The 19,053-nt window shown below is 33.1% G+C and overlaps 1 protein-coding gene across 1 annotated transcript in view; it reads right to left on the reverse strand.

Annotated features, from left to right (window-relative positions):
* The window catches only part of ROBO1 (roundabout guidance receptor 1), a 1,079,496-nt gene that overhangs the window by 927,397 nt on the left and 133,046 nt on the right, over positions 1–19,053 (reverse strand). The window contains exon 2 of the mRNA XM_020284809.2: positions 141–279. Coding sequence (XP_020140398.2) covers positions 141–228 — 88 coding nt within the window. The 5' untranslated portion in view covers positions 229–279. The remainder of the gene's footprint in view (positions 1–140; positions 280–19,053) is intronic.

A 19,053-nucleotide genomic window follows, 5' to 3' on the forward strand; every position in this document is an offset into this window, starting at 1 on the left:
CACAGGAAGACATTCACACAGACTTACAAGTTCCAAATAAAACGAACAAATTTGTTTTATAATACGCACAATGAAAAATGAATTTAAAGCAAAGAAGGAATATTGCTTAAATATTGATCAAACAAAAGCCTAGTACTTACCTGGAATAAGCTGGGCTGGAAATAGATGATTTTTTGACAAGCTGAGGAGTGATATTATGACCAAAAAAGGAAGATGTTTCCATTTCATCTTTGTCCCTTCCTTGCATTACCCCCAGCCAGTGACACAGATGTGTGTTATCTGGGGAGATAAAAAAGAAAACAAAACATCAAATTGTTATTTTTCTAATGCTTAGCTATACTGAGGTAAAGAAAATGCTTAAAGTATTTTGAAAACTGTATTTCAAATGGATTTGAAATGTCATTTTTTGAAATGATAAAACATAATAGTTAAATAATTGAAATAATTAAAAATGAAAATAACTTACAATGAATATGCTTGTATAGAATATATTTCATGATATATGTTCAATGAATAGGCTATTTATTAATTTAAAAAATTTATTTTCAGTCAGATAATATTCATAAATGATTCCTTGGTTTTCTCTGTCTTTTAGGGGATGCCAAATAAGTGTTTTTACTTTGATTTCCCAGAAATTTAGTCTCACCCCATTTAGAAAACATTTGCAATTATTCATTAACCAAATATTTACAAACTACTTATAATGAGTCAGGCCTTATATATGCTATGTGGTGATACCAAAGAAAACACCCATGTGCATAAAAAGCTTGAGGCCACTTTAATCACGTGAATGCACAAAAAAAATTCAAAAAATGCTTACTACATGGGGTATTCTGAACAAGACACTCTATATCAGTCATAAAAGAGACAGAAAGACAGTGTTCTTGCAAGAAACAAAACTTATAATCAGTGAGGCCTTTTGATACGATAATGACTCTAACAAGTGGCAGAATAAAACTATGGGGGTACATGTAGATGTCTAATTAGTTTTGTCTGGGACAACTGACCAAACTTATACTAAAGAAGTAGCATTTTGAGGTATGGGATGTTAATAATATTTAATAGGTGGAGAATAAAAAATAATTTTCAGAATGAGAGAACAGTATAACCAAATATCAAAGTAAAATGGTGTGTCCATGTGTGTATATGTGTGTGTGTGTGTATGTGTGTATGTGTATGTATTCCATGATGCATATACTATATATCTATTTCATGATGTATATATATTCCAAAGGCATAATATATTCCGGGTGCTGTAAGGGAACTTATTGTTTGGCTGGATGATAGGGTTTGCCAGAACATAAAGTAGTAGAAAACTGAAAATGTAAGATGGGCATAAAGATAGGAAAAGAGAAATCACTATAGAGTTTAATAATAGATAATAATATGACCTAAACAAGTTAGAAGATAACACTGTAGGAATGTGAAGGATAAAATAATTTAGAGAAAAACTGGGATAGAGACCATAAAAAAAGCACAGAAATTTATAATGGATCCTTACAAAGGACATTGGCAAAGGTCAAAATGGGATGGGAGTTAGATATGTGATATTGTGCAGTTATACTTTGTGGAACACGGCAATTTATTAGATTTGGGAGTTGGAAAGTAAAAAGATTTATTGATTTAACAGAATGTTAGTCAAAAACATTAATAAATAACTAGATCTAGTACAAAATGAAAAGTAATTTGTCCCAAAAGAAAAATAAACTTCTACCATTCATTGTTTTAATTTCAAAATATTACAGGGGTATAAATGTTTTTGGTTACATGAGTCGATTTTGTAATGCTTGAGTCAGGGATATAAGTGTGATGACTACCCAGATAGTGTTCATTGTACCTGTTAGGTAGATATTCACCTTTTCCCTCCTCCCTGGTTCCCCCTGCTTTATTTCTACTGAATTTTACTTCCCTCTGTGCACATGTGCTCATCGGTTAGTTCCAAATTAATAGCAAGTATATGTGGTGATTATTTTTAGATACTTCACTTAGGATAATGGTCTCCAGTTCCAGAATGGCTTTTATTAAAAAGTTCAAAAACAATAAATGCTGGAAGAGATGCAAAGAGAAAGGAATGCTTATACATTGTTGGTGGGACCGCAAATTAGTACAACCTCTATGGAAAACAGTATGAAGATTCAAAGAACTAAAAATAGACCTACCATTCAATCCAGCAATCCTACTACTGGGTATTTACCCAAAGGGAAAGAAGTCATTTTATCAAAAAGATACCTGTACTCAAATGTTTATTGCAGCACAATTCATAATTGCAAAGATGTGGAATCAACCTAAGCTCCCATCAAGTCATGAATGGATTAACAAAATGTATATATCATGGAGTACTATTCAGCCATCAAAAGAATATCATTCATTTTTATAACACTCAGAATGGCAACTCAAAAAAGGACAACTCACTTAATTCTGTAGGTTTATTGGAACATAGCTGTTTTCAATTTGTCTGTTTAAGTTGAGTTGTCCTTATTTTAGTCCCTATTGCAGAGTTAGTTTGCCAAGTGTTCCTTCAGGAGAGATGCCTAATTCTACTTCCAAACAGCTACCATCACCCGACATTACCTAAGATATGTGGAGATTATCTCTTCTCTCCAGAATTCTACAAGCAACTCCTGAGGTAGAAACTTGCCTCAAAGAAATATTCTTGGTTACTGTAGTTTCATATTTATTTTCTGTCTTTGCCTTGGGGCTACTGTTGTTGTAACTCTCCTTATCCTACTATATTACTCATAAGTGACATTATATACCCATATTATGTTTCATGGTTTATCTGTTTTAAGTGTCAAATGATAGTAGATTAGATTTATAGATAAGCACAAGCCTAGATGAACATTTCTACTCTTTAATCCATACTAGGCAGTCGTTAGTTTGTCCAAAGTCTCCTTTTCAGGGTTATCCATTGAATGTTTTGTCTTATAGTCACATTTCTCAGTGAAGTAGAAATGATTAGTTCTTCCAGAGAAAATACATAAGTTTACCGTGTACTGGTTGTTTCTGCTTGACTTGGTTTTGATATAATAATTGCCCTATCTTCTTGGTTGCTTGCCTAGGGAGTTTGTCAGATTTTTCCTCTCTATAATTGATGGTTCTGAACCCTAAACACCACAGTCCCTGTTTTGGAATAAACCCTAGACCTTTGATTTCATCAATGTGCATAAGCAGTTTTATTTCAGCTCTTGATGTAAGTAAAAGCATGTATAAATCTAGAGGCTCTTTATGACTTGCTTATTATTTAAGAATTTAGAATGATTATATTTGTTAAATGATATTCTATCGTATATTTATTGAAATTGAGATATCCATATCTGTGATTAATTATATTCTAACTGTATTTCATTAATAATGACATATAGCTTATTTATAATTGGATGTTATTGATAAAACAAAGGTCCTGATCAAACAAGTACATTTTTTACTTTAAAATGAATACAAGAATCATAAAAAAAACTTGAAAGTAAAATAATTTCTTATAGTTGAATGAATTCCTCCAAGTTACATTATTCAGCTGGCAGTTTTTATTTCAAATTTCTATAATATTTTTGTATGAATATACAACAAATAAATTTTCACTACCTCATGATATTTCTGAGAATTTATACCATAAGTGACTAATAATATAATCTATATTTAAGGTAGCACCCACAGATCCGAAAAGGTCACTGCATTATTTGCCATTGTACACACATCACTTTGATACTTTGAAGTTTTTTAAAAAAGATTTTAATTTTTAGGGCAGCTTTAAGTTTACAGAAAAATTGAATGGAAGTCACAGAGATTTCTCATATATCCCCTTCCCTCACATATGCATAGCCTCCTTCATTATCAACGACCCCCATTGGAGTGGCACATTTGGTAAAACTGATGAACCTACATGGACACATTATTATCACCCAAACTCCATAGTTCACATTAAGGTTTACTCTTGTTGTTGTGCATTTTATGAATTTGAACAAATTTACATGACACATATCTACCATCATAGTATCATATGGAATAGTTTCACTGTCCTAAAAATCCTCTGTAATTTCATCTATTTATCCCTTTCTCCATTCCCTAGCAACCATTGGTCTTCTTACTGGCTACATTTTTTGCCTTTTCCAGAAGGTCTTATAATTGTAATCATACAGTATGTAGCCTTTTAAGACAGGCTTCTTTCACATTTAATAATACACATTTAAGTTTCCTCCATTTTTTTCATAGTTTGATAGCTTATTTCTTTTTAGCACTAATATTCCACTGTTTGAATGTACCACAGTTCGTTTATCCATTCACCTGCTGAGGGATACCTTGGTTTCTTACAAGTTTTGGTAATTATGACTAAAACTGTTATAAATATCCATGTGCAGGTTTTTGTGTGGAGATAAATTTTTAACTCATCTAGGTAAATAACACAACTAGTATGCTTGTTGGATTATATGGTAAGACTATGTTTAGTGTTTTAAGAAACTGTCAAACTGTCTCTCAAAGACAGTTATCAAAATGATTGCAAATCATTTTGCATTTCCACTAGCAACAAATAAGAGTTTCTGTTGCTCAACATCCTTGCCAGCAGTTGGTATTATCATGTTCTGGATTTTGGCTATTCTCATAGGTGTGTAGAGTTTTTAATTTTGATGAAGTCCAACTTATCAATTCTTTCTAAATATCCTGAAATTTTGATCTTTAAGAGTCCCCTCTCAATTGGAAAGTACCCTAAATTAGGATATAACCTTATTGGCAAATATACTAACCTCTTATTTAAAATCATGCTTTTTGACATATTAAGAGGATGATCGATTTTAGTGAAGAATGCGATATAACTGTATTTAAATACTTTCTGAGTATTGAATATAATGAATTCAACAAGTAAAATCATAATACCCTACAAATACAAGGACACTTTTCTCATGGACAGGGACATACTGTGCATACTGTTGAAGTACTAAGAATGTTTATACATATGATTTTGCATTAAAGAAACTAACATTATATGAGAAAAGAGATATCAATTTATAATATCTCTTTCTATGATGAAATCCTTGGCTGAATATGTTACTACTGAATTATTTAAGTATAATGTAAATGCTTTAAAATATAATTTACTTGTGAATTACAAGTGTATGGAAGTAATATAAGCCAGTGCTTTAGAAGCATAGTTGGTAAATCCAAATTATCTGGGTGTGAATCCTATCTCAACACTCAGATATTATTTGACTTTCAGCAAACAACTTAAATTTTCTTAGTTTCATCTTTCTGAACTGCAAAATGTGAAGAATAATAATAGCTACAACATTGGATGAGGTGTATGTAGTGTGTTTATAAGAGTGTCTGCTCCATCTCCTGCTATATATTAATATCGATTAGCATCAACACCAGCCTCAAATAGTATCCAGTGAGGTGATGACAGAACCAATCTTGGATTTGTATTTATTTGCATATTGCTTCACACTTGAATAGCATCTTGCTTAGGTTTAATTTGCAAAGGTTTTGATTGATTTTAATGGGATTTATTGAGATTTAATTTATCCAGGATAAAATGAACTCTTTTAAAGAGTGCAGTTCAATTTTGACAAATGTATATAGCCATATAGCCTTCACCCCACTCAAACTATAGATCCTTTCTACAGGAGTTTTATTATTGAAAGCTAATATGTTATATGCATATGCTGTTCCTATGTATTATATATGTTGTTAATGTGCATTTTCAAATAATAATACATTTAATAACATGCTGATTCATCCTCTCTTTTTAGGAGAATAATTGCCTCACAGATAGTTTTCAAAATTTATTTTGGAAAAAAAATCCTGTTCCACTGATTATCATTGTAATTTCATAGATAGTAAAAAAGTTTCATAAGAAATTAATGTATCCCAATGCATGGTTCAATAAGGTCAAAGACATTTTTTGGGGCACACATTTTGGATTACTTAAGAGAACACCTACATTTTGTAAACTTATCAGTGCATGATGCTTATTTTTCAGCTTCTTCAGAAACACTTCAGCCTAGGTGGCTTTTTTTTATTACATATTTGGAAGGACAGAAACTATCAAGGATTTCCTTGTTACTAGCCCAAATTGATTCTCCTTTAAGTTACACTACTCTTCTTTCTGCTGAGTTGAAAAGAAAAAGTGCTCTGAGAAACCAAACTATTTTTGGAGTCTTGTATTCTCAGCCTTTTCTTTTAGTCAGGTTAATTTTTAAGTGGATATCATCCAATGAGTCAAAGGTTGGAAAAGTTAGTAATGTTCAACAAAACAACAAAATCAATAACTGTTGATTATTTCTGGCCTTGTCTTTGATAAAGAGGGTAACTATGGCTAGTGGAGTATTACCTATGCCTAAAGATTGCCTGTCTTGGGGGAGATCAATGACTAGAAAAAGTAATCCTCCCTCGGGATTTTGCATATAACGATGGAACAGTCAGCAATCCCATATGGGTGAAGGAGATATTCTTCCTCTTCACAAATGAGATAGACTAAAGTTTGGTCTACAAAAAAAGACTGTACTCCAAGAGCTCATAAATGGAAGCCAATCATCAAATATTAAAGGTCCCTATTTAAATCAATCTTTGTGATGTTCTAGAATTTTTAAAAAAATAATTAAGAATGCAAAAATTAGGTTTATGGGAGTTATAATGAGACAAATAATAAATAATTTTGAACAATTAATCTGTGGAGAGTTCTGTGCCAGGCTGTGGTAAGTCAGATAGGTATGAAATAAATGTACTCTCTTTGTGTCAGAGCATTACATAATGTATTATATGTGAGTGACAAAGATATAAAGAATTAAGTTGGTCATGCCAGAAAGTAGTCTGGAGATAGGAAGGTGATCAGGCTTGAGCTAGGGTTTAAAGGGAGTATTGAAGTTACACAACTACAGTAACAGGTAAAGCTGCTCAGTGAGGAGATGTGTGATGTGTACATGAGTGAAACTACAGTGGAAGGTTTGTGTGAAAAGGTAAAACAAATAATGTATGATACATAGGTAGCACTTCCCCATTTACCTATGTATTGTCCATCAGATTTAATTATATTAGGAAAATAAGTCATAAAATATTATCTTTCACGTGAGAATTCAAGTTCAGAATCTTTGAGAGACTTGTGTGCATGAACACACATAGTTAGCAAATAAAGTGAACTGGAACCAACTCTAGTATATTTCTTACAACACTGTCAAAATGTCAGAGAATCAGAAGGTCTTGAATGGTAGACTAAACTCCAGGCTTTTTCTTATCAGTGGCATAATGCCATATGGGAAGACAAAGCTCAGTACCAACTGTATAACTTAAAGATAAAAGTGACCCAAGGTAAGGGAAACCATGCACATAATTATTAGTATATTGGAATACATATGGTGAATAGGACCTTACATATATGTCTAATTGATGGAAAGAAAAGTAGGAATAAACATTAAAGATATTGTAAAAAAGAAAGGCAACAATTTGGTAATGAACAACACACTGGAAGTAAAAAAAAAATAATGTGTGGTGCTGTTTCCAAAATTTCAAGCTAGAAAAGAGAAAGCTCAACAAAAAATCTCTCTCTCTCTCTCTAATTTTTATAAATGACTGGCTAATCTACACCTATTATAGAGTTCTCTAGAGTAATAATGTGTGTATAAGCCTAGCTAACTCTAAAAAGAAATTACTACTGTTTCTGTGTAATTAGAAGTGCATTTCACTTGAAATAAGAAGTCAGAATTGTTTAATACCTTCTAAAAATGCAGGTTTAATGCTTTCAAACAGACAAGGCAAACTGGATAGATATACCAAACTCTTTTTAAGTCAGAGCACTGTTAAGTTTCCTATAAAGAGTGTATTATTTGACAATAACATGCACAGAAAAACAGAGTATTTAAATCAAACTTTTAAGGATTGCTATATTGAAACATATTTTTTTTTGAGACAGAGTCTCACTCTGTTCCCTGGGCTGGAGTGCCATGGCATCAACCTAGCTCACAGCAACCTTAAACTCCTGGGCTTAAACCTCAACCTCCCAAGTGGTTGGGACTACAGGCTTGCGCCACCATGCCCAGCTAATTTTTTCTACATATTTTTAGTTGTTCAGCGAATTTCCTTCTATTTTTAGTAGAGATGGGGTCTTGTTCTTGCTCAGGTTGGTCTCGAACTCCTGACCTTGAGCGATCCTCCCACCTAGGCCTCCCAGAGTGTTAGGATTACAGGCTGAGCCACTATGCCCAGCCAATTCTTTTATATATATTAAAAACACTTACCTTATAATCCATTTATATTACATTTGGCTTAAGGATATCACATATACATAGAGAATCCTTTCCTCATAGAAACAGGTACATATTACACATTTAGCCTAATGTTTAAATTATCCTAAACCCCAAATTATTATATGCTAAACTTACAGTGTATTAACCTTCTCACTTCATTTATATACTTCAATTTGGTTTAAAATATAAAAAGAGGAAAGAAAAGACACTAAGAACAAAAGGCTTCTGAAAAATAAGTTTGAAATTAATACTGAGAATAAAATATCTGGATATAATGTATAGGAGTGATGATAAGACAAAGACAAATCTGGAAAACTGGGCTACAGAGTTAATCAGGAATAGCAGAAATAAGGGAATTAGCAAGATTCACAGTAGTGTGTGACCTCATTTCTTATAGATTCTGGTTATGTAGGCACAGCCACATTACTATTCACAACAGTTTTATTTGGACAGATTATGGACTCTACTTCCAATTAAGCTTATGTTCATTTCACAAAAGACTAATTAATTCTCATCACATTTCCAGGAAACAGAACATTTTAAACATACTGCGAGGAAACTCAGGGCATAGTGACAAACCTCAGGCTGTATATAAACAATGAGGTAGTTTGAGACTCTTATTCTATGTACAAATTGTACTAAAGTACCCCATCAAGGCCAGATAGTAAAAAAATATATATATATATTTTTTTTATGTTAGTACTCTTAAAACAGACAATCTATTAATCCCATATAAACAGATATGCTAATGTCACAGAGGGAAAAGAATAAAAAATACTTTACTGTTCTAAAGAGTAAAAAAATAATTAGAACTTCTGGTTGCTTTTTACATTCACTGTGTTTAAAGACACACCAATGGAATTTCTTACTAGCAAATTTTAAAGGAAAAAAGTTAAAAAATACCAAATACCCTGAAAAATAATCCTTCCCATCTCAGTCTGTGTAATTTCAATTCTACTGTGTTACAGTTTTAGAAAAATTATCACAAAGAAAGGACAAACAATGATTTCATTGCTACAAAATGAGAATCTGAAGCACTAGATAGATGGTTGTTGAAACACTGCACTGAATTATGCAAAATACTGATTTTCATCTTCAAAAAAGTAAAATATGAAGCCTAAAGACAGTCAGACTGATGGTCCCTAAAAGTTCTACTTAATGTTTGATTTCTGTTCAACATGTTGAAGCCAGCACTTCATCAGTGGTTTCAAGTAATGCTTGAATGCTTTTGGATTAGATATTTCTAATATAGTGCTTTCCTGGAATTCATATATGATTTTCAAGATTAAAATATAAAATCAATAAGACAGTAAGATGGTTGTCAATTGCTGGCTAAACTATGTTATCAAAATGATGGAAAAGCAGCTATACATAAAAATAAACATAATGTTCTACCCACAGGGCCTGATGAAGATAAACACTAGTTTCTCTACTGTAGCCACCACAATCATTAAAGAATCAATGGCAAATTAAACTTACAAATCCTTAGGGGGAAGAGGTGGGAGAAAAAAAGCACAGCAGTAAATGCAGAAAGGCGCAAATAAATTTTTCACCCTAAACAGAATGAGGTTCATTAGTATTGCTAACATAAAGACAAAGGTAAAGATAGCAAAATGAAGATTTTATCTTCTTTTCACTTTAATTATAGGGTTGCCTCAGGCAGAACTAGTTTTCAGACTTGCTTGAGAGAAGATTGCATTCATATATTAATAGAATTGTTTTAAGAGTAGGGAAGTTTAAAAAGATAATTCAATGTAAAGAAATAAAATACAGTGTACCAGAACTTTTTTTTTTTCAATTCTTCTTTTCTTATTTTGTAGCTAAGATAAAAACCATTACATCAGGCACTTTTTTTGAAATGAATGTTCAAATTCACAAAGATGGTTCCTTAAAAGTATACTCATGTACACCAAGACAAAAAGAAAGCAATTTTCAAACAAAAGCAATTTTCAAAATGCTGTGCTCACACTAGCTCAGTCAGATGAATTCTATGCCCACTTGACCTTCAATCATATTGTTCATTTCATCATTCTGATGAAAATTAGTGGGGCACATGATGCTTGGTCATCCTAGCTGAAAGTGAATCCAGTTGCGTACATATTTTTTCTGAACAATGTCGTTTTTCAAGTAATGTAAGGTGGATATACACAAATAGCCTCGCTGTTCTAATAAGTGTTGCTTCTGATAACTTAGATTTATCTTAGTACAGATAACAAAAATGGAAGAAAATGTCTGGGCATTGGTTTGATCAAAAAAAAGTTACAAATGAAGCTGGTCTGGCTTGACACTTCTCTTGAGAGACAGAAATGCGGCATGGTAGAAAGGGTGGGCAGTAAGAGAGCAAAAGAATCAGAGAAAATGTGAGAAACAGCACAGTTGATTTAGTAAGCATGTTCTGCTGGCAAAACCTGGAACTAACAACAAACCAAGCATACATCCAGTGGAGTTTGCTACCTCCAGAATATCCTCTGATTTCAGAGCCTGTACTGTGATCATTCTTTTCTCTGTGTTTAGTCTAATTGAAAAAGAATGTCTGGTGACATTTTTTTTTCACTTTAGACACTGCTGCTTCTATTAAAGCCAGCTACACTGTAAGTTAAAGGTGAAAAATCCAAACTGTGGTGCTTTTACATTTTAATAAATACAAATGTCTGATGAAGTAAAAAAAAAAAAAAAAGAAAAAAGGTACATTCAATGGAACATGATGTCACTATTAGAATGATTTCCCTACAAACTAAACAAGGATACATCAAAAACTATAGTAAAATGACCATACTTAAGTGCTTATGCTTTGTATTTAATAAACTTTGAGAACCTATTATGTGCTATCCTAAAGTACAAAAATGAATAAGACAGTTTCTGTCCAGGAAAATCTTACAGTAGGGCCAGGGAGAACAGAAGATAAGTTAAATGCAGAGTGGTAATTTCTGTAGCAAAGTATTTAAATAGAGCGCTGTGCTACAAGATCAAAGAGAGAACAAAGCAAACAGGTTTCTGGAAAATGAGAAAAATGTTAATCACAGAAGTGAACACTCGAAATAGATGTTGAAGGAACAGTAGCAGTTGATCAAGCCAAAAGAGCCAAGGACTAGAGAAGAGAATTCCAAATGAAAGCACCAACTGTGCCGAAGCCTAGAGAAAAGAATCTTGCTGAAGAACAATAAATGGTTTTGTTTGTGAGGGATTTCAGATGACATGTATGAGGGAGGTTATGATTGAAAATGAAAGTGAAAAAATAAAAATAAGGCCAAAAGTTAAGGGCTTTGTATGCCAAACGCATGTTTAAGATGAAGAATAAACTGAACAAATGCAGTTTCTTGTACAAAAGCTCTCTGAACATGGACTTGACATGGAAAGCCAGAGGTCATGAGGTTGCACAGGTCTCTGTCACAACATTCTACAATTATATTAGCATGCCTGCCATGTAGTAAACCCTAAATATTTGCTGAATTAATGGACAGATGAATGATCATGGAAATATGCAATTGAACCAATATACTTGCAGAAGAGATGGACATATTAATACAAGCACAAAAGCTATAACATTCATGAAATCCATGTGCCTATAAAGATTTCCTTTACCTTAGGCAAGAAATCATGGTAATTAAAAACAGAGAATACTTACAAAATCATTTTACTTACCAGCAGTAACTACAGCAAAATGTACTCAGTTTTCGTTCTTATTTTCTTTTATTTTTTACATGAATCAATTTCAAATACACTCCCTTGAAAGTGTATGGAAACCCAAAATTAGTTGAATTCTACCGGGAGAGGAGTCACAGCATCATTTTTAAATAGATGTAACACTTAAATTAAAATCTATTACTTGGGGTTTGATTTGTTAGTGTCTGTGTTTTTTACATTTATTCATATTAAAGCAAGATATTAATTTCTAAGCTGTGAGTAGATTGCACATCAATACTTAAATCAGCTGCAAATCTTTATATTTTTTAAGAGCAAATAGCTCTAGAAATGTCATTATCCCAAAATGCATATTCAGTCTAGTCCATCTTAGAAATTGCCTTCACTTGTGTTGGGTTAGTTTATGATGAGATAGTTAGCAGGGTGAGGACAAACGGAACAAGCGTTAAATTTCAAACCGACTATTAATAATTCTATAGTAGGAAAGACATTAATAAAGTAACAAAAGAGTAGGTCAAAGTAATTTTCATATGTCAACATACACAAAGACATAACAAAAAGATTCACATACAAAAGGATGTGCATGAAAGGTGGGGGAAAACTCTCTGACTGGCATTTGTGTTGCATGCATTCTAGAAAGCAAGGGTTTTTGAAAGGCATTTAGCTTTAAAGTACTCAGTGTTCCTTTGAATGTCCTCAGCAGGACCAGAAATGGAGGATTCAATTTTCAAAGATAATTGTGTCAGATAACTGTCTCATGCCTTTTCAGCAAGAATCTGATAAACACCTAATTACTAACCAAGTGATTTTAGAGCTACACAGCTGGGCCAGTGAGAAGCCTACCGGGAAAAGACTTGGTCATCCAATATATCAGGAGAGAAATGCAGTTGGGTTGCAAATTAATTTCATTTATTTGGATAATGAAATCTCACCAACGATCCTGAGGAAGAATTTATTATTTTAACAAATGAGTATAAATTTCAACATAAAATCAATGATAGCCACCCAAATAACTGCTCACCGTGAACGCATCTAAAACAATCTACTGAAAATAAAAAATAGGTTCTATTGGAATTTCAGGTGTTTATTTTCTTTGGGCAAGCTTTGTACAATTATACAATGGTATTCTGGTACTTTATAGGAAAAGGAAAAAGTTATTAATTATTTATTATTATTAATTTTATTATTATATTATTATAATTAATTTATTATTAATTAAATGATTGTTGTTGTATTAATATAAATATTAATATATTTTTGGCTGTTAGAACCTGGCTCAAATCTTTTAATAGAGATACTAGCCATCAATGTATGGCTATTCATCTTTAAATGTATACATATACACTCAGCTGACTCTTGCCTACTTCTGAATGTGATTCCTGATCATATTCCTGGCCTTTTCCTGTCAATGTCCCATTGCCTAGCCCATGTTGTCATATGTAGTTTAAAGCCTCAAATTAAGGCCCGATATTATGTACTGCCTTGAGATCTGGTGAAATTCAGATAGCTTCAAATGGCCTATTGCAAGTTCTCCTTCCCACTTTGCTTTCAGGGAAAAGGTCCTCTGTCCCAGCAACCCTCCTTATCAAAGGGACCATTCACAGTTCTCTGAAGCCCATGGAATGATTCAATCATATCATTCTGGAGGAACCAAGGGACACCTCACCTTCTTGATAGTAGAACCGTCCTCCTCTCCCCCCCCCATACACAAAAGCCTCTGGCTGCTCCCTGTGTTCTGGAGTGCCACCCCTCCATGTGACATTGCCTGGTGGATGGCATCCTTTTCTCTGAGGCTGTGAGTATATGTAATAAACTGCTGTTGATTTCATCTGCTCAGTGTTGAGTGTCATGTGTTAAACAAAACCCATAACCCTAAGGTAAGAATCTCTCCTTCCCACTCAGATTGATCTAAAGCACTGACCTCCTTCTTATTCAAGTAAACATGCCAATTTTTTTTGTGTGTGTGTGTGTGTACTTCCACGGTGACTTCCAAACTTTGGAAACCTGGAGGGGCAAATAAAATGATTGGAGGTGATGAGTAAAATGCGTTTTTTGTCAATGAATAAGATGTACTGACAGGTATTGGACACTTTCCTCAAGTCTCACATATAGCTCTATTGGTCTAGTGACTATCTTGTGTAAAATGATAGAGGATGAACTCAAAATAGGAAGATAGTAATTGAAAATGAAAATGATGGACTCCATTACCAAAGGATAATCAGAAAAGAGATTTATCTATAGCACAGTTAAAGTTCACTGTATTTCAGCAAGTTACACACAACAGATGTCCTCAAGTAGGACTTATTCTTTCAATAACCATTTTCATCCTAAAGATAAGAAGATGACTATTTGGCAGAGGCAATTTTGCTTTCTTTTCATTGCTTTTACATTCTGCTATGCATTATCTCTATTTGCCATGATTTCCGTTTTTTGTCCTGAAATTACCTCTATTTTAGGCAAGTTTGAGATCAGAGTCAAAATCATGATCAGAATGGAGAGGGAAAATCAAAGCAAACCAAAATAGCTACAGGAAATAGAAGGAAAATATATATGACATGCTTTCCTACTAAAATAGGCATATGATTGCTATTTAAAGTTACTTATTACATGCTTCCAAATTTATGCATAAAACTGAAGCATTTGAAATGTTCTTAAACTTTTAAAATAGTGAAATATTATGAAGCAATCAATAGTAAAATAGTGAATTTTAGTAATTAAAGCTCAGAGAACTAATAGGCACTTGCTTAATTGTTACTCTATTTTAGTCACTTCTAGATATAGGAAACGATTTGAGCCTCAAAGTAGAAACAGTGTGTTTTGGTTCTTGTTGCCAAGTAAATACACAGTTAAATAGAATTTGGAAAGACAAATTTCAAATGTATGCTTGTTTTTGAGAATGATATCAAAGATGAAAATGATACTGGTGATGCCTAGTTTCCAGTACTAGATAAAAGTCATCACTTTCCACATTTTGTCTTTTTCATGGTAAAATAACATGTAAAAATCATCATTTAGCCAATTTATTTTATGGCCATTTTCTAGAAAATTCCATCCTAATATAAATAGATATTTTTCTTGTTTTGTTCAAGCCAATTTTATCATCTGTTGAACATCTTCCTCCAAGTCAATAATTTCTCTTAGTATTAAGAAGTGTTCTACTATCTCACAACTGCAAACGCAATATGAAAGAAAATAAAGTATTTGTTGATTGACTCCTTAACACATTCCAGGTATGTTCATATTTAGTTATGCGTCTTTTGCAGTTAAATTATTTTATAAGAGTTGTCTCTATTCACTCTCTCTATTGCCCCATCTTCCCTTCACCTTTCTTACTTTACTTTTCTTACGTTGCTACCATCTCTGCACTGAAATTTTTCTTAGTAAGGTAGCCAATGACCCACTTCATGCTAAGAACTGTGAGAAATATTCAACACAATTTGCTACCTGTTCTTTAGAAAGCCCCTCTTCTCTGAGGCACTGTCTTGTTATACACTCTTGGTTTTCTTCCGATTTTTCTGGTCTCGACTTTTCAGGATAATTTTTTGGCAGTACCTCCTCTCTTGTGTGCCCTTTCTCTGCTTTACTTCTAAATAATTGATCTCTAAAAAGACAGTCCTGAAACTTTGTCTCTTTTTAGGTTCTTTTCCTGGCAAATTCCATCCTTCAATACTTTTTATGTGGTAATATTTTTTCAACCTATCCCTCTATCATGAGGTCCAGGCTCATGTGGCCAAATGATTATCTGACATCTGAGATCTTCATTTGCCTGTTTCATAGACACCTCAAATTTAACATACTTAAAATTGAACTTTTCATAAAATCCTCCTCATTCTCTCACCTAAATATATTTCTTCTTTAGTCTTTCCAAACTCTTCCATTCAAGTTCTCATGCTAGATTCCTGAGAACCAACTTCTCCTTGCTGTACCTTCCATATCCCAACCATCACTATAGTCTATTGATTTCACCCAGGTGTTCATAGAAACTTGAGTATGATCATCCTCCATTCCTACTTGCATATCCAAACCATCACTAAGTCCTGTTGATTCTCCCTCTAAATTATTTGTCAAATATCCAAATTTCCCTTTATCTTCAATATACTCACTTAAGACAAAATCATCTTTTCTTTTGTATGAATGTAACTATTGCCTCCTAACCATTTCCTTTATTTCAACTTAGCTTTCATCTATCCATTCTCCAAAAGTAATAAGGAATTTTTAAAAATTTTTAAAATTTTAAACATTTTTGAGTAAAACATACTCAGTGTTATATGTATAAAGCGCATTCATCTTCATTATACAGCTCAGTAAACCTTTACATACATATATACCCATTCTGCCATCAGCCTGGTCAAAATATAAAATACTTTCTACATTCAGGATTTTCCCTTGTGCTTCTTTCCAGTAAACTCTACCCTCCTTCATCTTAGAAAACTACTGCTTTGATGTCTCTTACATAAATTAGTTTTTCCTTTTCTTGAACTGCATACAAACTAAATCATACCTACTTATGTATATATGCAATTTATAATAATTTTGTGGGATTAATTCAGTATGTTTTGAGTATTTGTAGTTTGGTGATATTCCATTATATGAATATGCCAAAACATATTTGTCCATTTTCCTATTGATGGGTGTTTGGTTTTTTTTGAAGTTATTGACTGTTATGAATAAAACATATGTAGTTATTCTTATACATGATATTTAAACAGGCTCCTTTGCAGCTTTATCTCCATCAAAATATATTTGTCTTGTAAATTCAGAGAAGTCTTCTCAAAAGCTTGATTTCAGTTTGTCAATTTCTCTTCAAAAACCTTTCACAGTGGCTTCAAATGCTCATCTCATCAGGTCTAAACTTGGAAGCCTAGTCAAATGCCTCCATAATGGAACTCTGCTGTGTACATCCACGTGTATTCGCCACTCTTCATCCCTACTGACCCTGTACTCATCAGACCTAGTCACACTGCACTTTTCCTCAGTGCATCACCTCTTTGGCTACTCCATTCATGCAGACTATTTTTTGACCATCTTTGGTATTCTTCTTGGTCACATTTGCTTTGAGAAATTTCCTCTGATGCAGCCTGGGCAAAGCACCAATTTAGAACTTGATGGTCTTCTTTTACTAGTTTCTATTTAATAATTCTATTTAATAATTATTTCTATTTAATAATTGTTCTATTTAATAATTCCAGTAAAGCTGGATAATAAGATCAAACTATACTAGTATATTTTATAATGTTAGAGAACTCTCTAAATCAAGTCTGTCATTCTGTAAAATGTTTATAGATATCTTAATTTTGAGATTACTTATCTACATAGTTTTGAATAGGACAGGAAATTACAGCAACTAATAGAGTGTCATTTTGTGATTCAGCATACGTTCTTGATTCTTGTATTTGATTTTTCTTTCTTAAACCCATGATACAAACCAAGAATCAGTGGCATGAGTTCTAGGTCTTATGCTGACAGACTGAGATAGAAGGTCCAAAAGTAGTACATACTAGAGAGAAAAGCTACATGCCCACTGAGAATTGTGGCCAGAAGTGAGGACACTGAAAATACAGAGCTCAACTGACCAGACATGTTTAGAGGCAAGCTGTTACCATGGCAACTTTTCCCATCACAGAATTCTGAGAAGAGGGCAGACAGGGTCCTTCACCCAGATTTTGTGTTTGTCAGTGACCATCAACAACTATTTTATGGGCTCCTTCTTTAACCTAGAGACTTCCTATATATATTTTTATTGACATATTAGGAATAGGTAACTGTAAACAGATTATTTTCTAAAATTCTAACATACTTAAAACTTTAGGCCTCCTCTGCCTTCCTCAAGATAGCACTCATCCTTGGCCACAACTAGTCTTTTTTTTTTTTTAATATTTGATTAAGTATGTTTAAGGTGTATAACATAATACTATAAGTTACATATAAATAGTAAAACATTTAGTATAGTGAAGTAAATTAACATATACATAATCTCACATAGTTACTCTTTTTTTGCACCAAGAGCAGCTACAATTTACTCATTTAACAAAAATCTTGCATGCAATACACTATCGTTAACCATAATGAACAAGTAAAGATCCAGTGTACAACATGAGGACTGTAGCCATGGTATTTTCTAAGGATTCAGCTTTCTCATGTGTTCTCACTCATGAAATAGTCTTCTTTAAACAACCTGATTCATGAATCTAAGTTATTTTCATTTAGATTGATCATGGATGACCCTGTCCTTTAATCTGTCTCCTCATCATCTGTGAAGCCACCTAGTCTGTGTGAATGGGTTTCTTAACCTATAATCCTATCTTACTACTGCCAATTGTGTCAACCCTATGACCACTTGTAGAGCCTTATTCACCTCCTGTCTGCTGCAGACATTTTACTAGACCAATGGCCACATTTGATCCCACACATGCCAGTATCTTCTGTAACACTTAGGATATCTGTCTTTATTCATTTTAGTATTATTATATGTTTCAAGGTTTAAAATATGTACAATGTAACCATTCCAAGGAAAATAATATTATTATTACTATTTTTTTTCCTTTTGGTTTCATTTCAGGATATTATGGGGATGCAAACATTTTGGTTATATCTTATAACTTTGCCACACCCAAACTATGATTTGAGGTGTGCCCTTTCCCACCTACAAAGCTCACCACATTCATTAGTTGTGACTTTATCCACCTCTAATCCTCCAACCCCCAATGAATATTACTACCATGTGAGCACCTTAGTGTTGATTAGTTAGTGCCAATTTGATGGTGAATGCATGTGGTGTTTATTATTCCTTTCTTGTGATATTTCAGTTTGGAGGATGGGCTCAAGCTCTATCCAGGAAAATATAAGAAGTGCTAGATCACCATCATTTTTTATAATTGAGTAGTATTCCATTGTGTACATATACCATATTTTATTAATCCACTTATGGATTGACAAGCACTTGGGTTGTTTCCACATCCATGTAATAGTGAATTGTGCTGCCATAAACATTCAGGTGCAGATGTCCTTATTATAAAATCTCTTTTGTTCCTTTGGGTAGATGCCTAATAGTGCTATGGCTGGATCAAATGGTATTTATATTTTTAGCTCTTTGAGGTATCTCCAAATTCTTTTCCACAGATGTTGTACTAATTTGCAGTCCCACCAGCAGTGTAAGAGTGTTTCTGTCTCTCCGCATCCT

The sequence above is a fragment of the Microcebus murinus genome, chromosome 1 (assembly GCF_040939455.1).
Source record: "Microcebus murinus isolate Inina chromosome 1, M.murinus_Inina_mat1.0, whole genome shotgun sequence".
In the NCBI taxonomy this organism is placed as follows: Eukaryota; Metazoa; Chordata; class Mammalia; order Primates; family Cheirogaleidae; genus Microcebus; species Microcebus murinus.